This window comes from Sprattus sprattus (genome assembly GCF_963457725.1).
Source record: "Sprattus sprattus genome assembly, chromosome: 10".
In the NCBI taxonomy this organism is placed as follows: domain Eukaryota; kingdom Metazoa; phylum Chordata; class Actinopteri; order Clupeiformes; family Clupeidae; genus Sprattus; species Sprattus sprattus.
The window spans coordinates 24,047,145-24,074,959 of record NC_137908.1 but is presented as its reverse complement, the minus strand read 5'-3'; the positions used below and the strand labels follow the sequence as shown (position 1 = coordinate 24,074,959).

Sequence of the window (27,815 nt, the reverse complement as noted above, 5' to 3'; positions counted from 1 at the left end):
CACATCCAGAGACCAGGGACATGGCTCCATAGCACTGCACATGGCGTACAGAAGCCATGAACCAAAAAGAAACTCACCAAAAAACAATAAATGCATCCGTAGCAACCTGATTTGATTCATTTCGGATTTCACTATTCCAAAAATCAACATCAGCAGTATTTTGTTTTCCTTTTTTTTTGCAGTGTTGGGGAAAGCTGCTTGCAACTATCCATATTTTACTAGCTACTTTACGCGTTTAGCAACCGGATCAGTCAGACTTATTTTCATTTTCAAACAACATGGGTGTGCAAGGGTTCCAAGAGTATATTGAAAAGCACTGTCCGAATGCTGTCGTACCGGTGGAGCTCCAAAAGCTTGCTCGGGGTAGCTTGGTTGGAGGCGGCAGGCAGAGACCGCCTCAAAGTCCGCTCAGGCTTCTAGTTGATGCCGAGAATTGCCTCCACCGGCTTTACGGTGGCTTTTACACCGACTGGGTAAGTGGAGGCCAATGGAACCACATGCTTGGCTACTTGGCAGCCCTCGCCAAGGCCTGCTTTAACGGGAACATAGAGCTCTTGGTTTGTTTTAATGGCGCCCTGGAGAAAGGCCGTCTTCACGAATGGGTCAAGCGACAGGTGAACGAGAGACAGACAGCGCAGCAGATAATCAGCCACGTCCAGAATAAAGGTACCCCACCACCAAAAGTCTGGTTCCTGCCTCCGGTATGCATGGCCCACTGTATCCGACTGGCCCTCCTCAGGTTCCACATTGGGGTAAGTACGAGAATACTTTGCCAGGTTGATGGCCAGGGATGCTTTGAGCTCTCGCCCAAATATTTGGGTTTTTAGCTTAGCCAAATAGCTAGCTCAGCTAATGTTGAGTTGTCACTTTCTACAAATTGCTTGTTAGCGAGCTAACTTTGCTGAAAAAGATCCAAGCGATAGCTAGCTAGCTAATTTAGCAAGCTGGCTACCTACCCAACATAGCGGTTGCTGGCCAGCTCGAGACAGCTAGCAAGCAAGCTGTTCCGCAGAGAAGTCTGTCTGCAGAGAAGCCTGTCAGTGTGAAATGTGAACTGATTATGTGACCAACACTTCAGTTTCTGACAGCTGTTACGGCTGCATATGCCTACTATATTTTCGGAAGCCTGCTTAATGTGTTAAAACACTTACTCATCAAGGTCAGCGGCGTGCTACCAAGCTAAATCTGACATTATCAAACTTGTTAGCTGACTAACGTTAGTTAGCTCAACAACTTGACAGTTGTGAAGCCTGTTGCCATAATACGACCCATTCATCCAAACCGTTAACGTTAGCTAGTAAGTTGGCTAGCTAGATAACTGACAGCTAATTTAACGCTACACTTACTAGGTTTAAACCTTATCCTACGTTTTTTTTTTTACTTAACCAGCTCATCGTGGTGTCTTACATGTGTTTGTACGTCAGCTAACATAAGACAACGGTAACTAACGATGCATAAGATATGGGCCCAACTTGCTCAAGATTAACCGGCTGGAAAAGTGATAAGATAGCTAACCAGTCAGTTTCTTGCGAGATGGATTGTCAAACTTAACTTCAGTGATTGATTCAAGTGTATCAGCCGAAGATGTCCAGATGTTTGTGAGTTAACGTTCCTTGCAATCCTAAGTAACTTAGTCATTCTCACCTGATGGGTGGACTGAGGCAAGTACCCTAACTGAGCCACCCAGCTCACTGGTTTAACAGTTCAATATCAAATATCAATTCAGGATCGAAGTACGTCCACGTTATCTCACGTAGACAGATTAATGTTGAATAGCACCATGTGATCATTGTAATGGTAGGCCTATCTTTCCTTTGTTTAACATAGAAACGCCATTCTTGCTGCAGAAACCAACCATAACAGATAGACATGAATGTGTGGATTGGATCAGTAAAAAATGCACTAGTTAAAAGGAGGTGGTATTAAAGATATTATTGTTTACTTTAGTAACTTAAGTCATTGTTTATCTTCTATCCAGTGTTTTAGTCTCTGAGATTTGTAAGACAAGCATGCCATTTTCTTTACACTCTAAGGGTGGTCTGACACAAATTCTGACACTAAATATGAATTATGCAAATCTGGTCCTTTATTTTTACAGCTACAACTTTTTTTTAGAGTGTGCATGAGTTCACAAGTTTTACAGTTGTATCAGTTGCCATTACAAATGCAAAAATACAATAATGTAATTTCAATTAGCAAAACATAGCACTGGGTTTCACATTGACAGAGGAGCAGTTTGTCATACAAACGTATTTCCTTGGGTCTGCCCTTCACACCAGCTAGGCATAGAGGGTCGCTGAGGAGTTCAGTACCGGCTCCTGGTTGGTCCACTGGAAAGTCCCTCCTTTCCCAGCTTGTAATAGGTTGTCGAAGAAAGGCAGTGTGTGTGAGTCCTCGGGCGGTGTGAGCGCTGCAATTGGCTCTTTGTCGGGATGCTCACGTCACCTCTGTTCTGAAACACAGATGAAGCCAGAAGGGCCAGACTAACTTTTAGAGGCCTTTCCCGAAATGGACGACCCACCATGGGGGAATCGGCACGTCGAGTGAAATTGAGACAAAGTAGCATCACACTGAACCACTGTGGGACTGAAATGAGCATTAAGGATTCAGTTTGCTTTCTCAGCTTATTATATTTATTATTATGTGCCAGTGACAAATATCCCAAATATTTGTCCTTTCTGCTTCACAAACTGTTTCGCTTTTGTAACTGAGAATCAAAAGCAAATGGTGTTTTGGCTTTTGTTGGTATCTATAAACCTAAGATTGCCTAGAGCTCGTGGCTGTTAATCTGTCCGTCTGTTATCTGATACATTGACAATCTGACGATGAAACAATGTTTTCTTTGGATGACGTGGTCTTTTTTGTAATCATATGTCATTAGAATTGAGAACTTTTCCGTAGCACCTGTTGGCTGACTTATCGTGAGGCCCTCTTTCTGTTGTTTCCTGCCTCAGGTTGTCCAGAGCATCGAGGACCATCACCAGGAAGTGATCGCCTTATGTCGAGAGAACGGCTTCCATGGCCTGGTGGCGTACGACTCCGACTACGCCCTCTGCAACATCCCTTACTACTTCAGTGCCCACGCCCTCAAGCTCAGCCGCAATGGCAAAAGCCTCACCACGAGCCAGTACCTGATGCATGAGGTTGCCAAACAGCTCGATCTGAACCCAAACCGCTTTGTCATTTTTGCTTCGCTCTTAGGTGGGTTTTGCGTCAGTGTCGGCCCAGATTTTACTCTTTGCCTCTAAGTGACAGGGACAATTGTATGCTTATAAACCACTGTTTATTCTGCTTGTTTCTATGTATTATGAATGTTCACAAATTACTGTGGAATAGCCACAGGGAAGTTCTCAAGAGGTAGTTGCTACAAAATGTAATACATCGCAGTGTTTCCCCTAGGTTTACAGCTTGGGGGGGGGGGACGGCGGCAGGGGCGCGGCGCAAACACTTAAATGAATTATGATGTTCATGTGTGTCTTTTAATGACAGCAGTCAATATAACATCTTACAGTAACAGTATGCAACAATTATACTTCAGGATTAGGGGTTAGGATAAGCAGTTTTACTTAAAAAATAAGTATAATTTTACATGTTTTATGGTAAAGGTAACCTTAAATGACTTATTTTGTGATATAATATTTTTATATTTAATATTTAATATTTTTACTTGAGCTTCCAGGGGGGGCGGGCGGGGCCGATGGGGTGGCGGGGCGCCACCCTAATATCATTGTAGGGGAAACACTGCATAAATTGGTGTGTGTGGGAATATGATCACATTCTTAACTTCATCATTACTCTTTTGCAAGATCATTCGGCACAGTCTCTGCGCTCTCTGAGTTGCTCTCCATAGACCGTGAGTGCATCATCATCATCATCATTATAATAATAACAATAATGGATGTCTCTGTTTCCGGTTGTTCTTTCCTAGGTAATCACATATTGCCTGATGAAGACTTGGCAGCCTTCCACTGGAGTCTGCTTGGACCAGAACATCCCTTGGCCTCACTGAAGGTACCGTGCTCCGCCTTGTCTTTTTCTCCCTCTTCCACAGCATTAAGCTGCAGAATGTTGTAGCAAATGGCCTCAAGTTTATATAAAGGTACAATCATGGAAAGCTTGTTAACATCCTTGTAAGCATGAATGCATATATATTGTGTCTGTGTCCTTGTTTACTTTTGTAGTAAGTATATTCTATAGATATCGCACACGGATGTCAGTACAGCATGCACATATGGATATTTGCATCAGTGTTGATATGACAGTGGCTGTCCTATATCTGTGGCTGTTGAATGCCTCTCATCTGCTCCCGATGTACAAAAAAGCAGCGGTGACTAGTTTCCTTGACAACCGCAGTGAAAATGAGGTCTGGCACAGAACTTATCGGCACCGTGCAAAATCATTTCATCATCCTCTCCTCATGGTCTCTCACTGCCTCTAAAGACATGAAACGTAATTGGTAAAATCCACTCCATAAAAATAAGAGTGATGAAGACATAATCTGTGACCACCTCTACAACCCCCCATGTCTTACAGAAGATATTTCATTGGATGTAACAACAGCCAAACAGAAGGATTCCCAGGCCCCCACCCCCAGCGGTGAATTGACCCTTAAAAGTTATATCTGTGTTTTGCAACTAGGTCCAATCTAGTGTTTATTATCAGGATTTGCATTTGAACCTCATGTCATTTACCACAAAAAAAGTATGTTTTAGGCCATTGGGGAAAGACCCATTCTGTAGAGTCCCCTGAGAGTTTGGCTGTACCGATTGAGAACCTTGTAACACCCATCACATTTCTGCGCAGACATGAGGTTTCATTGGGTAAGAGTGTGATGGGTTGCTTGTTCTGCCTCAGGTGCGTGCCCACCAGCTGGTCCTGCCCCCCTGCGACGTGGTGATCAGGGCCGTTGCTGAATACGTCCGCAACATGAAGGACGTCAGTGACCTGGAGGCCATCTCGAAAGACATCTTCAAGCACTCGCAGGTAGGGGGATGCTCAAGGTACATTTATTTAGTTACTTTTTGAAGAGACGCAGAGGCAGCCTTTGTGTCAAATTTTAACAATTGGGTTGCCATGATGAAGAACTTTTTTAATTCGAGTGTTGGAATAATAGAGTTTAACATGTCAGCTTTTGGAAAAAAAATAACATCTGAGCATTTCAAGGTGCATTGAGTAGTGTGCTAGATATCTAGCAGAAAAGAAAATAATGGCATTGATTTTGCAAATATCTGGTGATCTGAATAACAGAAACAGAAACTACCAGACAAAGAGGGCACACGTCACCCCGTTACTCATTGAGCTCCACCGGCTGCCTGTAGCTGCTCGCATTAAGTTCAAGTCACTTATGTCTGCTTACAGAGTGATTGCTGGTTGTGCTCGCACCTACTTAAATGCTCTTGTAAGGGCAAATGTTACCCCCAGGATGATGCGCTCGTCTAATGAGTGTGGTTTGGCACTGCCACCTGTGCAAGTACGACAATCCAGACTATTCTCATTCGTAGTTCCATGTTGGTGGAACCAGCTACCTAGCACTACCAGAGCAGGGGCGTCCCTCTCTACCTTTGAAAAGCTCTTCAAGACCCAACTCTTCAGAGAGCACCTCCCTTCCTAACTTGCACTTCTACTAGTACTTAACTGGTAGTTACAGCAGTTACATTCCTGCACTTTTCGTATTTCTTATGTAAAATAGTATTTATTGTTACACTAGGTCTCTATTGCTCGTAGCTTGACTGTTCGTTCCCTTGTACGTCGCTTTGGACAAAAGCGTCTGCTAAATGACTAAATGTAAATGTGAAGCAGCAAAGGATAATGATCTTCACATTTTGTATATCTTGCCAAAGCAAAATAACATTCCATTTGTGAATTTTGAAGACATTCATTTATGGATTCAAAAGAAATAATCTGAAAAAAATAAAAATGCTCAGGTTGGACCATAGGTAAGGTACCCGGATAGCTATTTTGGTGTGATTTTGTCGTCGTCGTCTTTGTAGAATTTTTCTTTGTGACTTTGCCTCTTGTCCTATTCATGATAGGTGGTGATGTTTGATTGCCCTCACTCTTCGTTTACACCTCTGATACAGCAGCTGTCTTAGGAAGGCGTCCGGCCCTGATATACCAGAGCCGGGCCAGTTCTGGGCCGGCGCCATGCCGCAGCCTGTGTTTTATTACGGCCTTTCTTGTGTTCCAGTCCAGAACCGATGACAAAGTGATCCGTTTCAAGAAGGCTGTGGAGTACTACTCGACTGCCAGCAAGCCTCCTCACTTCTCTCCTTATTTAGGTAAGGAAGCCCCAGATTACTGCTTTTATGCTTGACTTAACTGAGCCTGGAAATCATCATTGTGAATTGTGACACACTAGGTAAAAGCGAGAAGTTCAAATGTAGGTCAAGTGATTTTATCATGTTATTACATTTAGTGCTTCTCAAGTTAAAAAAAAAATCTCTCCTATCCCAAACTCCAAAAAACATTAACCGATTGCATAGTTGCATAGTTAATGTATCTATTTCAAGCACATTTAAGTTTACGCTTTTCTCTACACTGTCAAATTTTTCCGCCTCTGCCCGGTATTCCGTCCTACACCACTTCCTGTCGTAGGACGAGTGCTGAGAAGCAGGGTTTGTTCACGAGTTGGGACAGACCGGCGTGGAGAAGCTTGCAGTAATGTGAGAAATTTCCCTCTCGCCACAGACCTTGTGTGCACTCTGGAATGGTTACTATGCCCTGTGCATACAGATAGGATCCTTAAGAAAAGGCGCCTCTCGTGTAGTGACTGCCTAGAGGGGAGTTGGGGGGTAGTGAAAAGAAAAAGACAGAGTGAGAGAAAAAAAAACACTTCCTTCAACCCCCACCCCCTGAAAGAAGTGAGGGCATAGATTCAGAGGAGGCTCATTCCTTAAAGAAGCTGAGTTGGAAGAATGTGTGTGTGTGCTCAGCTTGGGCCTGTGAATTTATTTTCCTGTGGCCTGTAGCCTGAGTCAGGACTTTTTCATGGCAAACTTGTTGTGGTGGAGCGGATCAATCATCCCTCAATGTTGACCCCTGGGTTCCGTAGGCCAACTTGAAGAAACCGCTCAAACATTCAAGAGAGTTAAAGCGAGATCTGAGCAGACTTTTTGTTCAAAGTGTGAAATCTGTTTTCCTCATTTACTTTGGATCGTTCTAGCCGTATGTGTAGGCTTGTTAATGGTTAAGTGTGCTCAAGCATAGCAATTATGCCTGCCCCTGCCTACACACATCCAAACGGGCCTCACGATCATCTCTCCCCCCACAGATTATTTACATTGTAGCCCACAAGCTTGTTTGACCAGAATGAAGTGCAATGAGTTCACGAGCAAGCCGCTGCTGCCTACTTGTGTCCCGTTCATCTGTATAGATAAACACGTTTACTCACTGCATTTTGCATACATTTTTCAAGGCCTGAATATATGTACCTTAAATGTGCTTTACAGTTAAAGTTTACATTTTAACTCTGCAAGTCCAATGAACTCACTGAAGAGTTCTTTTTAATGAACAAGAACCCACAAATGAGTCCTTAAAGAAGCATTCCGGATCAATTGCTATTCGCTAATGATATGCTAGCGGCTAAAACTAACGAAATCTCTTGAAATGTGCTGACTTTGACATTATGACAAACTAGTTCGTCAACAACTGTCCTAACACAGACAAACATCAAGCAAGTGCAACAAGACAAAGCAAGACGGCAAATAAGCTACTTATTAGTTCAGCAGACAGTAGAAAGCCGGGCGGCGTCAGGCAATTCTACATTTAGCAGTTATATGCCTATGGACCCTGGTATGGCAATGGCACAGAGGCGATTCTCCATATTAAAAGTCATTGTAGCGCCCCAATTAACAGTTGAAGATCGCATCCTCAGAGGTAGAACCTCTTCAGGGTGGTGTCTCTGTCGCTGAGTAGGAGTGGACGGGTGTGGTGGCTGGCCTTTTGACAGTCCTTTGTGTCCTCTTCCCCCTGCAGCCAGACCAAACCAGATCGGAGTGCCTGCAGCAGTGCCACAATACGCACCTCCACTTCCACCAACGCTCAACATTCCACAGGCTCCCCTTCCCATCAAACCTGGGGTTAGTGACCGTCACCTATTGTTACGGCGCCACACCTGGCCAGAGCCTTTTCTACACCTGCTCCTGTTACACTTGGGCTGTGGCCAGGGCTGGATGAAGCAGTGCAGTGCTCGTGCTTCTCACTTATAGCTGAGGGTTTTTTAAATTATTCAATTATTTAAATTCTGATGTTTTTGGAGCTGTGTGTTGTGATTGTTGATGTGTCCAATGTAATTTATCTGAAGAGAAAACAGCCCTTGCATATGTATGTTTCTTAAGAGTTTGTTTGTGTTGGAGTACAGTGATGGGTACACTGAAACAAAAGACGTATGCTTTTAAGTGCGACCCTTTCCTTTTTTCTCAAATGGATTGGATGGTTGATTAATTCAAAGGATCGATAAGGGACGTTAGTGACCTCAAAAACAGAGGAAGGACTGAATTTACGTGGTAACATTGGCAGCACCTGGCCAAATCCTTGCTAATGATTACTTAACTAGTTGATTTGATTGGTTAGGTGGTTCTGATGGCTTGCACTTCTCTCTTTTATCCTGCCACTGCTCTGTTCATTGGTGAAGGATCATCCGGCACTGTGTAAGGTGTGATGGCTGAGGCCAAATGCAAGGACATTTTTCAATGAAAGTATTGTAATGCAATAGTGGTAGGGTGAATTGCTGGTTGACGTCGTGGCTGGTCCTGTCTCTGGTTCAGGTCCAGCATGCCTTCTCCACTCCGCTGGCCGAGCTTGGTTCTGCTGCTGTGGACGGGAAGGGCCTACCAGCTCAGAACAGCTTTGGCAACATTCCTCACGAAGCAAAGCAGCACACACCGCTGTATGAGAGGTCGTCTCCCATCAATCCCGGCCACAGTGGCAGCGTGGGAAGTGGCAGCCCCAACCACGGCGACCCGGCGTTCTTCAACACCTCCTCCACCTCCTCATCCTCAGAGAATGAGGAGTCGATCGGCACCACTGCCAAGTGAGATCCCAGCTTACATATATGCACCAGTCATGCTTGTTATTGGGAACCAATAATTCAGCTAAATGTAATGTATTCTACTCCAACTCCGTGCATTTTAAAGGGGACCTATGACGCTAATTTTCAAGGTTCATAATTTTATTTTTGGGGTCTACTAGAAAAGATTAACATGCTTCAATGTTTCAAAAGACATTATTTTGTTCATGCTGTACATCTCTATTCATCCTCTGTCTGATATGTTAGAGCTCTTGCTTCTTTAAGCTCCCCCTCCTGATACTGTGCCTAGTGTGCTTTGATTGGTCAGCTAGGCAAATTGTGTTTGTGATTGTGAGATTGCATCATCTTGTAACAAAGGAAAAGGGATGGAAATCCCCCGTTTTAGGCATCTGAGAAGTGTTTTTTTTTGTGGGACAGTTACTCCCTTCTGCATGTAACTTTACAGACCGTTTACATGCACAAAAGGCTATAAAACATACTAAAAGAAAGGGGAAAAACAGGAAAAGCACAATGGGTCCTTTTTAATGTGTTATTCTTCCCTAACTCAACATGGTGATCTGAATCTGTAGCTGTCTACTGTTTGCAAATATACGAGATTGTGATGTCATTTTATGTGCCACGGTACAGCTGGACCAAAATGGCCAACATTGAGAGATGATGTGAATATGTCAAGTTCTGCTGAGTCCAGGGTCCAGACAGCGCAATCCCATTTCTGTCTCAGAAAAGTGGATATTGCAGGCCCGCTGTGGCCATTGTTACCCTGACATATACAAACTGGATAGTCTTAAGTGGTTACAAAAGTGCCCGGAGAATCTGGGAAGTTCACACATAATAACTGCACTGTCTGCTATTACATGGAGATGACTTAGACAGGGCCTTGCATTCAGCTCAACAAATGACCTTGCTGGGTGTTTGCACTATTGTGTGCTTTCTGTCAATAATTTGCCACTAATGTGCAGGGGCATGTCTTCATTCCACAGTCATGTAAATGACCATAAAGGATGGGAAAAACAAGGAAATCAGACGGACAACATACCAGACGGAGACCTCGGGGATCAAATAAAAGTAAGACTCCGAACAGACAGGCCACCATGGGCCATGGGTATGAGTGAGATCTGTCGGTCAGGTAACTTGGGAGGAATACCAGATCACATGAGTGTATGAGTTGAGAAACATTGCCGCATCAAGCATTGATGTGTGGACGTAGTATGAAGCACCTTCGGTTGTTTACATCAGCTGATTTAGCCCCTATAGTAGCTCAGTGGTGTTGAGAAGTAGGCTGTAGAAATTGTCTTCAAAAAGAGTTTGCATTTCCCTGGATCTTCACGTTAGTCAAGCACAACTGGCACAGAAACATCAAAGTGTCGTTATACATGCTTATTTTCTGGCCTTTAGGAGGGCCAAATATCCCTTGAAAAGCTGGTCTGTTCTCAGAAGGATGGTTGTAAAGTGGTGTAAGCTGCTGTTAGTAGAGACACCAGGAAGACAGCACAGAGGCTACTGCTCTGGAGAGTGTTATTCCCTTAAGACACGCTCCTGAATAAAGCCTTCTGATCGAGGAACACGCTGTCAGTCAGGAGGGTCTGAACCTTCTTGGAACACACACACACACACACACTCACACACACAAAATCAAATCAAAATCACGCACGCACGCACACTCACTCCAACAAACAGTAGAAGTAAATTGGTTTTGTCCAGTTCCGGCACATGAACAGAACTTAAAAGGAACAAAAACTACTCAAACTCCTGCTCTCCATAGGAGTTTTGTCATCATCATACCATATTATATCCATCTTTGCCCCTCCACTTTCTCAAGCATGTTTTTTTTCACCACTTAGCTGAAGCACACCTGGCCTTGTTTAAACACCTGGTCGGGCAAATTGTTTATTGAAACAGATAAACATGAATGAACATGAATCATAGCCCTGCGGGCCATTTACACTGGAAACCCCAAATATATAATGTATGAGCGAGCGATGCGTATTATATGTGAGGATGTGTATATCCATTGACACTGGAAACCCCATATATATAATGTATGAGCGAGAGAAACAGATATGTATTTTGTGTGGGTGTGTATATCCTTATGAGAGTCAAATGGCATTCCTATATGCCTGTTTGTGACATCAAAAACCCTCGTTATGTAATGTTGACCTGACACATATAGACAGCTACATGTGTATTTGTGTCCTATTGTAATGAAACAGCAGCTTCTCCTCATTTCCCTCTTGTGCTTTTTCCCCAGACTGACCCCTGTGTGTCCTCCCCTCTGAGCCCAGGGCTGGACGTGGTCATCCCGCACTGCGTCAACGCCTCCATCCCGTCGCTGCTCTCTATGCCAACCAGGAACCACATGGACATCACTACACCCCCCTTACCCCTGGTGGCCCCGGAGGTGCTGCGTGTGGCAGAGCACAGGCACAAGAAGGGCCTCATGTACCCCTACATCTACCATGTCCTCACAAAGGTCAGAGGTCATTGTGTCATCATGTCACTTTTAGGAAAGGGAAGTTTATTTACTCAGCAATTACCACACGTAGGTAATTCAAAGTGTGTTGCGAATGAGCAACCCAGGTACTCATAAGGGCCTAAAGCCCTTGACATTCTGTGTCAACAGTAAGGTGGATTAACTGTATATGTACCATGTCCTTATAGGTCTAACCTTTTATAGTCTATTTCCACACCCATAGACATACAGTACATGTATCTACACTCTCATCGCAAGAGTCATCATAGCAAGTCCTCAGTGAGGGTAGATGCTTATACATGCGCCACATCAGGCACGTGCACAGATAGACCCTTAGTGGTGCTCAAGCACCAGCCCTTGTGCCCTTGTTGAGAAAAAGGGCCCTTTTTGCTGGAGCCCTTTTTTTTCCTTCATCAATATTTTTAGAATACAAATTAGTCTCTCTGTCAATTTCCCCAAATGTGTTTTGATATCTGAGGGGGCATTTATTTGAATTCTTGTGTGAATTTCGCTCCGCGGCATAGACATAGAATACATATTCTATGCCAATGCCCTGCGGTGCTCACAAGCCCCCGCCGCGGCCCTCCCTCCTCATCCCCCACATCAGTGCTTAGCGCCAGGGCAAACCGGTGCAGCCTATTTCTTCACTGACCTGCAGCATCAGACAAACAGGTAATGACGGTGTTTGTGCAATCCCCCAACGTTGTTTGTTATAAATTAACAACAACATTAGTGCCGCTGAAAACATTACGTCTGAAAACATAACTCGTCCGACGTTTCCTAAAAAAATAAACAAACAACTAACTTGAATTCAAAGCATTGTCCAGCTGTTTACTGACGTTTGTCATGTTAAATGACATTATTTGTCTGAAAGTGCATATTTTGTGTTGTATAAATGCCGTTTAGACAATTTCGAAAGTATGTTGAATTTATGTTTATAAATGTCACGAGAATTCACAGCTAGAAAATAGCATGTAAACTATGCTAGCTCTCGGTGTCATGCTATCCTTGTCCCACATTGTTTAACGTGATATTTATGTACCTCTTCGTTTTGCCTGTTTTACAACGATCAAATTTGTATGAGTAATTGAGGAGGGTGAAAAAGAGTAAAATAAGGGAAATGTAAGCTAGCTGTCTTATCCTGCCATTGAAGAGGAAACACGTGAGAACAGCATAATTAGTGTAATGCTGCTTATGCTTTAAAGGTGCAATAAGGATTAATAGCTATTCACTAAAGGTATGCTAGCAGCTAAAACTATCGAAATCTCTTGAAATGTGCTGACTTTGACATTATGACAAACTAGTTACTCAACGACTGTCCTTACACAGTCAAACATCAATCAAGTGCAACACAAGACTAAGCAAGACGGCAAATAAGCTACTTACTAGATCGGCAGAAGGTAATCAAAGTCAGGTCGGCGGGCTGCGGCAGGCAAAACTACTGAACGCAGTTATATGCCTATCAACCCTGCTATGCCATTGGCACGGACGCAATTCTCCATATTAAAAGTCATTGTAGCGCCCCAATTTTTTTAAGCTGTTATTTTAAGGTTAAACTGCTTATCCTAACCCTAATCCTGAAGCATAATAGTTGCATATTGTACCTTTAACCTTCAGAAAACAGTAAAATTATTATCCATAACATTGATTTATCTCATTATCAAAATTTGCAGCATAATACCAAAAAAAGACAGCCTCAAGAAGTAGAAGGACAGGGAACTGCAGCAAGCAGCTCAGAGTAGCCGCTCCCTTTTAACTTGGATCAGGCCATCAATGAGCCAATCAAATGAGGGAGAATCAGTTACCCTACTAAAATATAAGTTGAAAATATCCTTCTGTGTTTTTTTAATTTATTATTATTATTTTTAATTTCATAAATAATTTTGGCGATGGGTGCCCTTTTTTTGGGGGTTTAGAGACACATGCATCTCCAATGTCCTCACAAGGGTAACCTACACCATGTCTTTCACCAGCTTAATAGCCATACACGCATCACATCCTTTTTAAGCTTAAGTACACATAGATGTACTCTGTGCTTACAAAGGTCAGATCTCACTCCCTACACCTGCTGTGTCCTTGTTAGATGTACACATCTGTCATATGCTTATTATGTTCACGTACTGTTTTTAATGGTTGCTACTGTTTCATCACTGATTGTTGTGTTCAGGGTGGTGGCGTGAGGTTTGTTCTATTATCTAGGCTCTGGCCAGTTTGTGTGTGTTAATGACACTCTTGAGGTTCAAGGGTAGAAGGAGGAGAAGAAGAGAGAAAAGCACGTGTCTTCCCCAGTTCCGTGACTTGTCCCTGAAGTGCTGCAGGAGCTAAATATACCAGTCAGCCATAAATCGGCCACTACAATATAAATTTGGTCCCGTTTTTTTTTTTTTTTTTCCACTTTTTCCCCTTTACTTAAAAAAACTATGAATGTTTTTTGGCCGCTGACTATTTTGTGAGAGTATTTACTCCACCAAATTTTCAGAGATGATGCATACTGTATGTTGTTGAGTGTTGTCTTTAGCCTCTTTTTTGCTTCAAGTTTTCATTGAAAGGCTGAAAGGAGATTTTTCTTTGTTGTTAAAGATTTTTTGTGGTAAAATGTCTCCATATTTTCCGTTTGAAGTGTGAGCTAGGGGAGTAATGCCTGTGTGCTTTAAACATAATTGTAGCACAGGCTTCTCTCAGGCCCCCTTTACACGGAGTCTAGATTCACTGATTCATTTTTCACACCTATCAAATCTTTTAATTGCGTAAGGATGGAGCCTGGTAACGAGAGATTTGCGTAAAGACTAACACACCCGTTTGGGATGAACTGACTGTAGTACATACCCCACGCCTGTTGGTGGCGCTTTAGCGCTGCTACAGACAACTGAAAAAACGTAGAAGAAGACAGGAGGACACGGGTAAGCAGCCAGTAGACAAGCTACAATTAGCAACGTTTAGCCTAACCGCATAGCCTACATTTAATCTGCACAGTAATACATTATGGTGGTTAATACAATCGGTGGTCAGATCAGACTATAGGTTATGCGAAAATGAATTTTATTTTCTATTGATAATAAAGAGTTTGGAACAGTGCAACATGACATGTCTGTGAGTTGTTTAAATGCCTTTGCTTTATTGAGAGGCTGAGCTTGAGCATTTCCCATGAGGCTTTGCTCCGACCATTCTACATTAATATATGAAGAAAAAAGCTGGCCAATTTATATTTGTGGTCATGAAAGTTATGTTACGTCTGAATAAAAAGAATTAGATCAAGATAGGAGGCTAAACAAAAATCAGTAGGCTGGATTAATTAGAGTGAATTCGAGACCCACCACGAGTGAGATGTTGAGGGAGAACAAGTGATATATACTGTATATTGGTTGGAGATCGCAAAGCGATCACGTGGGGCAATGACGTCACCAGGTTGCCTGAATCCGTGCAGACGGACACCAGCCCCCGTACCGATTCAAATCTACTCACTTTCTACCCCTGATTCGGATCGTTGTGGATACCGTGTGCGGATAAAGAGTGTTCGTCTAAATGATAGGGCTATCTGTATTCTGAACTTTACGGACGGAGACAAACTAGACTTTGTATAAACAGCCTATAAGAGCCGGGACATGACCAGGAAGTGGTGCCCTTTGGGATGGGTTTGTTTGTTTAGTGTTTACAGCTCACTAATCAAACAAAATGGAGCTCATCCTCTGCATTGTTCTCTGATGCAAATGAGAGGTCAAATCTCTCCTTCCGACAGAGTTATTGTTGCATTTATTTTTACTTTCCAAGTTAACAAGCTATGTTTTGTTTACCGTTACCCTGTCTACATATTATTAGTGAGAGAGAGTCTGTCAGTATTGTACATCTTCTAATCAGCTAATAGGAGGGTTACTAGTCACAATCCAAAATTTGATGTAACTACACAAGACACTAGGCTTATATGTACTGCACTCTAAAAGCTACACAGTCACTCTGAACTCAACTAAACTGGAGGCTAACAGTTAAAAAGATAAGGCTGTTTAATGCCAAAACTACAGTAGGGACATCGCTCTCATTGTGCAAGTGTTCAAGGAGTTTGTATTAAAGTTTGTATTACTTGGAGCGGCATGTAAGAAAATCATAATGCATACATCGGCCAACTTTCTGCAAAACCCTTAAAACTACATGCCACAAATCAGTGGAAATTCTTCATTAATGCCAGAAGGCAGCGCTCTATCTGAAGGATGAACTCATTAAATGATCCTTGTTGAAGAATTCTTCCATATTCATTCATCTCCTTCCCATTTCCTCATCTATCAAGCAGTGTTTCACATTTAAACTTTTACCCCACATCATTCCATGCCCAATTGTCAAGAAAAATCCTAAACTTGTAATTGGCAGCTTTCTCCCTGCCAACAGTGAAGTTAGAAGCCATATAAAAAGAACATTTTACTTTGAAAATGATTGCCATAAATTACTTCTTTATTTTAGTTGAGAACGTATCTGGTTATTGTTGTGTACTGTTTGTGTGAATTATATCAATTAAGACAATGAAGAAGGGGGGCTTGTCTGAAACATATTTATGAAGTATTGTTTTAAACCTCATTGTCTATAGAGTGCTGACCTTTTGAATCAGTTGAACTGAGAGTGTTTTATTTGTAAATCCAATGCAGGTCGCACTACCTTTCTGTTTCAGTATGGCTGCATGTATTCTGCCCGGAGATGTAGAATTTGTGGTTTATATGTTATAGCAGGGGTCTTCAACAGGGGGTCCGCGAAATCTTTGGTTGATAAGACAATTCTTTTTTTTAATTTCCAACATATTATATCGAACGTATAAATTGATCGAGAAGACTTTATCTTTCAGTCCAATCGACACATTCAGCTACCCACAGGAGCTCTCTCAAGCTTGGCACCGGTTCACTCACAGCACCTTTCATGCAAATACGACAGCACAGGCACTAGCCAATCAGATCGCGTTTCTGCTCAAGTCTAAAGAGCGCGAAGATCAAAAATAAAAGATGGCGGACCAAACTCCATAGCTGGTCTTGTTTGTACCAATAAATTATTAGTTTGACATTTTTTTTGCTTAGATTTAAAAAATAAATAAAGAGAAATAGACATTGTACAAGGTCAAAAAACGTTAATTGGAACAGAAAAATAAGTCTGAGAGGATTTGCGAGGTGTATGAGCCCCCTAGCTAATGTTAGCATGCTACTTCCTACAATCTTAACAACTTCCTAGCGGTGTGATTGATTTGTTGACCTGTCAATCTCACTATAACATATATGTTGTCAGCACAACTCCATGCGCCAGACTCCTCCTCCGTCATCTGTTGGATCGTGTCAGTCAGGAGTTATTGAAAAGAAGATACATCTCACTAATGAGGGAGAATGTGTGCCATCGAAAGATGCTTGAGGATTCTCTGTCCCTTTTTTATGTATGATGAAATAAAAACATATATCTGTGAATTATTTTAATAAGTTGTAATTAATTGTTGAGTTGTTTGTAAATGTATGTTTATAAATGGCAGTGGCACGGCCACCCTTTACCTTTTATGTTGTTAAATGTTAAATTAAATTAATTGTTAAAAAATGTTAAGTTAAATTCGTTGTTCAAAAATGTTAGGTTAAATTCAATGTAAAAAAAAAAAAATGTAATGAATATATTAACCTTTGTATTATTTGAATAGCTTAGTATTGAATACACAATGACAGGGTAGCTATGTTCATTTGGCACTAGGCCCAGTATATTATAAACAAAATTGTATGCAATTTATATAGTAGGGGGTCTCTGCTCATCTCGCCATCAGTTTGGGGGTCCCTGGCCTGAAAAACGTTGAAGACCCCTGTGTTATAGCATTCACAATTACGAGTGTCGTCAGTTGTGTTGTCTGGTGCATAATATAATGGCACAGTGGATTTTTTTGTTCCGCATCCTTGCACGTTAGTATTAGTAGGAATGTGGAAATGCCTCTGTGTGGTTTAGGTCCTGTCAGGGGATTGAGTGAACCCACTGATGTGTGCGTGGGACTTTTCTTTATGTCGGCAATCCCAGTCCCCTCAGCCCCTTGTGTGGTGCTAACACTGTCGCTGTCTGTGTTTGACGGCCTCTGCCTTGCAGGGAGAGATAAAGATATCAGTGAGCATTGAGGACGAGGCAAACAAAGAGCTGCCGTCCGCGGTGCAGCTGTTCAGGCCCATTCGTCAATATGTTTACGGAGTTCTCTTCAGCCTGGCCGAGGCCAAGAAGAAGGCAGAGAGACTCGCCGTCAGGAGAAACCGCCTCCCTGAATGTGAGTGACACTCCCACGCACACATACAACTAGCACACACAGGAGCAGGTGCACTATAAGCATTGTGTCCCTTGAGATCGCTTCAACAGTTATAGTGTTAAGAACAAACACGATTGTTTTGTTAAACGTCTAGTTCCAGATCTGTATGTATAAAGATAACTAATGTTTTGTGTTATACCTTGAACATAAATGTTGACGTTCTTTGAAAACCACATTGTAAATCAGTGACCACACCCTTCCCATTGTGTCAACAAGAAGAATTTGTCTTTCCACAGTAATGCCTAGATACATAAAAGTCGGAAATTTTGTCAGATCATATCGGACAGATTATGCCAGACATGTAGTTTTTCATACCGGGAGGTAAATGGTGCAGATTCTTCTTTTATACCCCCTTGTCAAATTCAGCTCAAACACGGTCTCCAGTGTTTGTGCACAGTCCCAGTTCTGTAAATAGGAAATAAACACAGTGGCTTGAACCGAGCCATAGACAATTCCAGCCAATCAACACGTTGCATCAGGTGCAGGGAAGAGGATTCTCCAGAATCACGGACCTCGCCTTTAACTGTCCCCCTCTGGTGGTGTGTGTTGTTTCACAGACCTGCCAGTGATTATAAAGGAGTGGGCGGCCTACAAGGGCAAATCTCCGCACACCCCGGAGCTGGTGGAGGCGCTGCCATTCCGGGAGTGGACCTGCCCTAACTTGAAGAAGCTGTGGCTGGGCAAGGCCGTGGAGGACAAGAACCGCCGCATGCGTGCCTTCCTGGCCTGCATGCGCTCCGACACACCCGCCATGCTCAACCCTGCCAACGTGCCCACGCCACTCCTGGTGCTCTGCTGCGTGTTGCGGTGAGTGTGCCAACACCAGGGGCACCTGCCCAACCCCCACAGCCCTCACGATACCCCAGTTTCTCCTGTCCTCGTTCACTAACGTAGCACTGCACATGATACCACATACCACTGCCGGCCATGTTGGAGCTCTATCTTTCACTACAGCATGACAATGTTGGCCATATTGGATGTCCACTGTGCTTAAAATGCACCGAGATCACCATATTTTTTTTTACATTTTACATTTTTAAGGAGAAATGGAAAATGGGACGAGTTGCAGACTTGACCTGCAAAAAAATAGAATATACATGGTTGAATAAAAATCAGTTCATGTGTTTCTGTAATATTTTTTTTTAATCCTTTGTGTTTTGCTTCAGGTTTATGTTACAATGGCCAGGAGTAAGACTTTTACGTCGTAACGAACTAGACGCTTTCCTAGCCCAAGCACTTTCTCCTAAACTTTATGAACCTGACCAGCTGCAGGAACTGAAGGTGATTCTGTAGGGACTGTTGTATGAGGAGTGTGTCGTGAATATTTCTTAACTCGCAGTTCACAGCAAAACCTCAAAATTGGGTCTGTAGGCCTAGTTACACGTTTGGGCAAACTGAGAGGGATCCTGCAGAATGAATCTCGGATGTAGTGTGACTTTAGGTTGCAGTGTTTCACTGGACACTCCTCATATGGATATGGCATATAAGATAATGTGCTTAAATGAAACAAGCCCTAATGCGCTATCAAAGCATGGGTTCCCTAAAGAGCTGGCTTTGCAGGGAAAAGATAAATCTCGCATATGTTTGTGGGTGACACAAATGCGAGGAGCGTGTGTTTATTTTTTTTGGTTATTTATTTTCTTGTGTGTGTGTGGATGGTTTACCGTTATCAACCTCAGCAGGTTGAATGTGCTAACAAAAGCGCTCTTAAGGCCTTTCCTGCCTGCCTGTTTTTTTTTTTTTTTTTGATCGATCCCAAAATGAGTTTGCTTAGAAAAAGAAGATAAGCAAACGACAACGCACCACTGTGTAAGCCATCCACATGAGCTGTGCGCTTTTTGTGTGTCCTTAGCAGTGTTGCCGTCTTGCTTTTGTGTGGCTCTTGTCGAAGCGTGATCGCTTCTGCCGCTTCTGCTGGCTTATTGTAGGCTGCTTGCTCTGTGCTGCCCGGCTGGCTAGGATATGGTGATGTGGGTGGGCTATGGGGGGGGAGAAGGGTGAGGTTGCTTGTGCTTGCTGTATGCTTTGCGTTTGCTTGACTGCTGATTTGAGGGAGGGGGTGGGGGTCGGGGTCGCAAGTGTTTGTCCTGGGATGGGGAGGCGTGTGTTAGTGACTGAGGTAATAGAATGGCTTTTTTGGCAGAGGTAAGGGGGGGGGGGTCGCATCACATTGTGTCCTCACAGAGACACCTGTCCCTTTAGCGCTTGTGTGTGTGCCCCCCCCTACTACAGATCGACAACCTGGACCCACGCGGAGTGCAGCTGGCGGCGCTCTTCATGAGCGGCGTGGACATGGCGCTGTTCGCCAACGACGTGTGCGGACAGCCCATCCCCTGGGAACACTGCTGCCCCTGGATGTACTTTGATGGCAAGCTGCTCCAGAGCAAACTGATCAGGGCTAACCGGGACAAGGCCCCACTCATCGACCTCTGTGATGGTCAGGTATGGTCCCTCTACTGGCCTAGCCTGCTTTGCCCACCTCAGTGGCATCTCTGGCGCATTTATTTACAAATTGTAATAATTATACTACTTACACCAAAGGTTAAATGTCACCTTACAGCAACAGTTACAAGCCGGTCCCTATGGTGCCAGAAGTTGCCGAACCTCTGAGGCAGTTGTTTAAAAATAAAGCTTGTTATAATAAGTTATACTACCCAAGTTATATTGCACTTACAATATTAAGAAGTCTGGAGTAGCATTTAGCCTTGTGCAGAAATTGGACTACACACTAGACGGGAAGAGTGCCATGTTGCCGTTTGTCCTACATTTCGTATTTGATATTGAAAACTGGAGTTATGGCAATCAGATACTTCTAAGATCTAAGTGGAGTTATCCAAACATTTTGACTGGTTAAAACCCAGCTGTCCCTCATGGGTGTGTGTGTTTTTGTGTGTGTGTGTGTGTGTGTGTGTGTGTGCACGCGCATGCACATGCAGACTGAACTTGTGGCTAAGGTGGAGAAGATGCGCCAGGGTATCCTGGAGGGACTGAACTTCTCCCGGCCACTGCACCCCGTGCCCTTTCCCCCACCGCCACTACCGCCACATGGCATGCCTTTCTACCCCCCACCCAACGGCAACTTCTACCCCCCACCACCCATGCCACCCCCTCCGGGCAGGGGAAGATGTGTGCCTGGTAAGAGCCCTAGTATGTTTACATAGTCTAATTTTTGACCAGTACTGTTACAAAATGTGTTAGCTGTTGAGGAAGTAAGTCGAGGTTCTCTGCATAGAAATGTTTGAATGAAATGATTAAGCATTTTAAAGAACCCATGATTTACTTGCGACAGCCCTGGTTTCATTCCTTTGACATTCTTTTTCATACAAATGTTTAAGGTAGTGTTGTTTGATGGCTGATGTGCTTGAACACGACTTTGCTTTGTTCCAAAAATTGTTCTGAATATATGGTCAAGGTTAAAGGTTCTCAGTTGCATACAAGGCTGTCGTGTATATATATGTATGTATATATACTGCTCCAAGGACTTCTCTTGGAAGTGTCCGTGTCATGTCACAACTGTAATTGATGACCAGGCGTTGTGTTCAGCCAGGTGTGCAGGTGGGGAATGTGCTAAATATTAGCATTCTAAGCCATCCACAATTCTTAAGTACTTTGAGCTGCATTCTTTTTCATGAAATGTGCTATATAAATAAAGTTTATTATTATTATTATACGCAAGGCCAAACTTTAAATTGCATTTAGTTTTTCTGTTTTGGAGCCAAGCCCAAGTGTGACTCTGGCCACTGGGGGCTACAAGCGTAAATTAGTTGCTTAGTGTGTTACCCAATAAGGTTTAGCCTCAGGCTAGTAAGTAAACACAATGCATAATTAATCCCCCAACAAAAAAGGCCTTAATATCCAGGACCTTGTCAGTCCTTTTGGGGAATGAGACCAAAAGTTCAAAAACTAAGAAAAACGAAATGGTGCTTTTAAAATCGCAGGCAAAAGCCACCACAACATAATTCAATTCCAAGACCTTTAACTCAAAACTTCTTAGTTCTGAGGCATACACTGTTGTTTACCCCTGACTGCCATTTTGTCATGACTCTGCTCCTTGGCCTGCTAGGCTTTCAGACCATCTCCTCACAAGGTGGCAAACTGGAGATCGCTGGCACGGTTGTGGGCCACTGGGCTGGCAGTCGCCGTGGACGCGGACGAGGCGCCATCCCCATCCAGGTGGTGTCTGTCGGGGGACCAAACAGAGGGTGAGTCACTCACTGGCACTGCCATGGAGCAGTGACATTGGCATCCCAACCCTCTAGCAAAACAATGCAGGGGCTGGGCAGGAAACAAAACACAATTTCTTGTTTTGCATTTGGTTGTATCTTTTTAAATATTGAGTGGGTAAACTCCCATTTTATTGAAAGTCCTTTTGATGTTTAAGTACTGCGCTGATATTTTCAATATGTCCTCGTCAAAAGTGATCTACCCAATTAACATTTCTGTTTCCTGTTAATAATCAACATGATCCCATCATCATCTCTCTGCTGAACTTTTAAGAGTATCTAAGCTGCTGTGGCTATAAAGAATTTTGACCTTTACTTATGGTTAAGCTAAAAAAAAATCAGCTGTGATAATTGCATGTCACGTCTTGTATGTTTTTCTTCAGTCGACCCAGAGGAGTTATCTCCACTCCGGTGATTCGGACCTTTGGTCGAGGAACCAAATTCCTAGGCAGAGGTTTCAAGAGTCCGGGATCATATCAGGTGGGTCACTGGCCTTGCTGAACGATCAGGTCCACTTATACTACATCATTAGCTCATTTAACACACTGAGGAAGACCAGAACCACACGAGTACTGCTGTGTTATAAGGCATGTCAAAAGAATAGCCTTCATGAATGGTGTCCAGGTCGTTGTAATAGCCTCTGGATTCAGCACAATCCAGCTTCTGGATTCAGCACATTGGATTCTTCCTCATTTTTATCATTAGCTGCAATAGATATTCCTCTTGTGACAACATGTAGTTACTGCATGTTAATGTGAATTAACCCTGAGAGTTAGATGTCAGACAGAAGCTTATGTTTCAGTTTTGTCTGTCTGGTGAACGCTGTAATCCCTTGTTGCTGTTGTTTCTCTTCTCCATCCAAACAATAATGGATACTCTCATAGAGACAGACGTGTCTTACACATCTGGATAATCTGACTGTGCAATTCATTTGAAAATTAACCAAAGCTTTTTGAAGGTGTATGTGCAAGTAGGGTTGGTATTTCAAATAGGAGAGGCTCAGTTGTGCTAGGGTAAAGTTGGGGGCATATTTTCAAAACAAAGCCTTTGGGTGTAGCCCTGTCGGGCTTAGATTTCTCCACCATGCACTTTCAGAATTTCAACAAGCTGTCTTCATGTATGTGCTCTTAACCTGGAGAGACAATTGATCGGTCCTACAAGCCTACAGAGCTGGCTCAACAGGAGGCATGTGTTTTCATTCTGCATAAAATGGTTGTTTCTTAACCTTTTTTTTTCCTTCTAAAAAAAACGTGGTGACAAAAACACACCAAAAATGTATTTCTATATAAAGACTGCATATTGCATAACCATTACATCAATCCATCAACTCCCCATGTGTAATCATATAATCAGCTGGACAGAAATAAAAAAGGCATCAAGTTGTGACACTACTTGTGCTACACCTCATGAGTTCGATTCCTTTGAAAACACACAGCTATAGCACTGCTGCCAAACGGCTTTCGCCCTTATTGTCAGCCATGTGTCTATTGTCCTCAAGTAACCCTTCGTAATTGATTTGGCACCACTTCATCTTTCAGGTTTTTGGAAACAGAAGATGATTTATGAGAAGCATTTATCTCCTCAGCGGTAATGCTAGGCTCAAGTGGTGTTTAAAGGCACCCAGTGCAACTTTCGAGGCTTGAGACTCGAAAAATAAACATTCAATTTCTAGTCTTTTTTACACATAGTAAGTTTCAATAACTCCATACCATTACATATCGACATTCAAGGAGCAAAGATGAGACGTCGTTGTGTGGTGAGAACTGATAGAAAATCGTAAACCACAACAATCGCCGGTGGGGAGAGGCCATTGACTGGAATCCTGCTTTATTTAATGGCGGCGATTGTTGTTGTTTACAATTTTCTATCAGTTCTCACCACACAACGACGTCTCATCTTTGCTCCTTGAATGTCGATATGTAATGGTATGGAGTTATTGAAACTTACTACGTGTAAAAAAGACTAGAAATTGAATGTTTATTTTTAAGCCTCGAAAGTTGCACTGGGTGCCTTTAAGTGTTAGGAATAAACACTTGTCTTTCTGCAAGACATTGGATTTTATGTTGTAGATATATTTATTTATCTTTGTAGTTAACGTCTTGTGGTATTGTTCTATGGATGAAGTACACTGTCAAGGTTGGTTTTCGAAGTCTTCAATGACATATGAGGGAGCTATAACCTAGTTAGCAGCATTTAGACTGCGGGACAGATACAAACCTTATTTGCCAATAAGTTACCTTTTTATACATTCCTTTTATTATTGCTTTGCACACAATCCTATCCTCAAGCAAACAATGCCTTTAACAACTTTTCCCTACTGATTAGCAGTTATCTCATCAGTATGCACTTCATTGTAATTTCACGGTTTGTAGACTTATCTTTAAATATTTTAGTCTTTGGGAAACAAGCGACAAAAGGGGACTAGAATCTGTGTTGTTTCTTCAACAGAAGCCTTGAAGGCTCTTCATTGAACCTTTCTTGCAATTTGTCCAGTACCATTACAATTTTTTTTTTTTAGCTGCTCAGGAAGTTGGTTGAGGTTCTCTGCATTGAAATGTTTGAATTAAATGATTAATAAGTAAGAACCCATGCAGACCCTATACTTGTGAAGGCCCTGGTTTCATACATTTGCCATTCTCTTTCATGCATGAGTTAAAGGGATGGTTCGGGATTTTTGACATGAATCTGTATGGCCTCCCCGATCACCAGTGTCATGCACACAACCACAATTAGGTCCCATTAAAAATCCCGAACTATCCCTTTAACTGCAGTAAAAAGTCTACAACAGAGTAACAAGACCCATAGAATATTGGTGAGCTCTGTATATTTGCATTCAGCAAAACATCACCATAGGTCTAGAAACATTCATATTTTTAGATGACACAATCTGTGAACTGCACCTTTATCTGTCTGCTTGTTGTTTGTAATGTGGTTTTCTTGTCCGTCATCTCTCTAACTAATAGAGCACTCTATGCATATTAATTCTTTGTGTCAGTTGTGTAGAATATTGGTTAGCTCAGTTTTCAGAATTACACCATCATTATTGTTGGACTAGAAACAATTTTGACAAAGCTGACTGCTAAAGGCTAGCAGCATCTTTAACAGTTTGCCTGTCTCCTCTCTGGCCCCCAGAGCAAGCCTGTGTACATCTCCTCTTCAGTGAGTGACACAGCAGCGAAGGAGCGCAAGAAGCCCAGCAAGATCGAGGAGACCAAGTCGGCGGCGTTGGAGCTGTCGCCAGAGAGCCCGGCAGCCGAAAACGGCCTGGAGGTGCGGGACGAGCAGCTCAACGGTAAACCGGACGACAGCAGTAACAACGAGCCAGTGTCCGGTCCAGCCGAAAGTGCCTTCAGTAATGACTCTAAGATGTGCAATACTAATCCTCACTTAAATGCACTAACCACAGACAGTGAGGGCCACAGAGACGAGTCTCTGGGCCCCGCTGTCTTAAAAACAGAAGAGTAAAGAAAAACAAACCTATTTTTATAGAGAGGGTGAAGGAATAGAGAAGGAACCAGAGTTAGGTTAGGAATACCTGGAAGGATGGAAAGCCTGCGGTTGGTATACATTAATTTTTTTCCTCTCAAAAAGCAAGAAAGGAAATAAAACAAAACGGAATGTGAGGACGAAAATCGAAAAATAAAATCCCTCTCTCACTGTCAAATAGTGAAAACAAGTGCTACGATGACTTTTCTTGGTTAAGTAACAAATGACAAAATCTACCAGGTCTGTAGGAAATACAACCAGTAACATGGAGTAGAGGCGTGCACTCCCAACTCACTGATATCTACATGTCTCCAACTGGTTAGATAGACGTGTTACCTTTAATTTCTATTATTTCTCTTGATTAACTGAAGCCGAAAAAAAATTGGCAGTCTATAGGACATAGTTTGAGAGACTCTTCCAGTACTTGGCACCATATATATTTGCCATTGTAATTGATTTTTTGTTGTCACAGTAAATGCTTTTCTTTTTGATAAGATAAACTCACAAATGAAAAGACAGAAACGGAACCACATTTCTTACATCGGTCATCATTGTGGGTTTTAATTGTTTTTGAAAAAACAAACGTGCAGAATGTTTTAAAAAAAATTAAGTAAATGTAGGTTAAATACAGCAGCTTAAGTTCAGATGAATTCATGGTCATAACTTTTAGGTCTATAAGTAACATGTCAAGAAACGTTTTTTTCTCAAAAAAAAGATGTATTCACAAGGAGATGCAAATGATCGATTTAAAAAGATTATAAAATAAACCACAATTAGGTTTTTATTTTGTGTGTGTCCGAACTCTCCATGCATCTGTGATCAACGATCAACGTGGTTTCTTGAATCGGATGTAGAACCTTAGTACTACTGTTTCAGCTCAAATTCCTGCATGGTTCCCAATTTAAAAAAAAAGTGTGTAGTTATGCATGTTTGTCCTTTTTCTTCCATCTCTACAAGTACTGTGCCCATTCGCAAAATTTAAAAGGCAGATAATCAGTAATAGTCCTATCAAAGATGTTAACTGTTTAGTCCGTAACTGATTTGCTCTAACCTTACATTTTTGTGGGTTTTTGACCTCTGTTGCATTTAATCAAAACAAAAAAACTTACAAAAAGTTTATCTAGCCACTTTTAATATTGTTAACCCTGGTGTACTCATAACTGTATACATTATTGTTCTCTGTTGCTGTTTTCTGCATTCATATTAGCACATCTCTCTGGGAAAAAAAGTAATAAAAACCTATCAAAAAAAGCTTTGATCTTGAAAGACCCCCCCCCTCTCTTTCGTAGCTGGAATCGAGTTGGCAAGACGCTTGATCCTCCCATTCAGAGTATAGCATAAGCGAGTAAACCTGTAATCTTTTCGATGTTTACTTTTAGTGTTTTTGAAAGAGAAAAAAAATCTTCTTGTACCTCTAAACAAGAATCATTACTTAACTTTACTCCATCTAATCCTCCTGATGCTTTTCATTGCACATTAGTGGTCAGAAATATGGTGTACTTCCCAGTCCCCAGCCCGCAAGACTAAATAGGTTACCTTGATGTAAGTTGATGGGAGTTTCTTCCTAACTCATGGATTGTACAAGAATGAACTACTGTTGGGTTTGAGTGATTGTTGATGGATTGTGGTGTGGTGTATTTGAAGGAAATTGAATGCAACTTACAATGCTTAATAAAAGTCTTTATTCTTTTAGAATAATCACGTTTAATTGTTTTTATTTCTGAGACATTTGTGCTTTGCAGTGGTGGGATATATAAACATGAAGATTTGTATTTCCTTATGCAACTAGTCATCAGACTCACTGAATAGCGCCCTCACTACACTACAGTATGCCTACACGAAGTTCATGAACTGGAAGCTGCCTGTGACGTAAACATTTGAAAGGATTGAGTCTGCCACCTACTGGAAGATAAGGCACTTCTGTCCACCCAAGCTTTTAAACCCTAGAACGCATTTGGGTTGGGTTCGGCTCGTAGGCTAACACTTGCGAAAGAATAAAAAGACCAATCTAACGGTTACCTGGCCATCAATTGAATAAAATGTAACAATGAGGTGCATACATTTGATGGGCTTAATTATGTTAGCCTGTGCAAAAATTGAATATCAAGATAAAAATCTAATATTTCATTTAAAAATATATCACAGTCATTACAATTGATTTAACTAAATACTAAATACGATGCGCGTGTCATGCGCATATATATCCATTAGTCTCAGTACATACTGCAAATTCCAAATATGTTTGTAATATAGGTACTTTAAAAGCAAAAAAACTATTTTTGAATATTATTCACTATTATTTACATAAATGCTCTT

General features: G+C 42.2%; 1 protein-coding gene across 1 annotated transcript; it reads left to right on the top strand.

The window, feature by feature from the left end:
* Nucleotides 1-22: 22 nt before the first annotated feature.
* LOC308370761 (constitutive coactivator of PPAR-gamma-like protein 1 homolog) lies at nucleotides 23-27,152 on the top strand. The gene is made up of 17 exons (XM_080845466.1): nucleotides 23-752; nucleotides 2,955-3,201; nucleotides 3,929-4,011; nucleotides 4,855-4,983; nucleotides 6,188-6,278; nucleotides 7,975-8,078; nucleotides 8,766-9,031; nucleotides 10,009-10,093; nucleotides 11,277-11,498; nucleotides 17,580-17,751; nucleotides 18,348-18,597; nucleotides 18,957-19,071; nucleotides 20,023-20,232; nucleotides 20,727-20,925; nucleotides 21,854-21,992; nucleotides 22,397-22,493; nucleotides 25,146-27,152. Exons 1-17 carry the CDS (start codon nucleotides 279-281, stop codon nucleotides 25,476-25,478), a joined length of 3,216 nt encoding a protein of 1,071 aa, XP_080701592.1. The 5' UTR covers nucleotides 23-278; the 3' UTR covers nucleotides 25,479-27,152.
* The last annotated feature ends 663 nt before the right edge of the window (nucleotides 27,153-27,815 follow it).

Bases quoted from the DNA above. Each gene is read 5' to 3' on its own strand.
- LOC308370761 (XM_080845466.1), top strand. From the start codon at position 279: ATGGGTGTGCAAGGGTTCCAAGAGTATATTGAAAAGCACTGTCCGAAT. The intron at 4,012-4,854 runs GTACCGTGCTCC...GTTCTGCCTCAG, and splicing joins ATCCCTTGGCCTCACTGAAG to GTGCGTGCCCACCAGCTGGT. The intron at 17,752-18,347 runs GTGAGTGACACT...GTTGTTTCACAG, and splicing joins GAGAAACCGCCTCCCTGAAT to ACCTGCCAGTGATTATAAAG.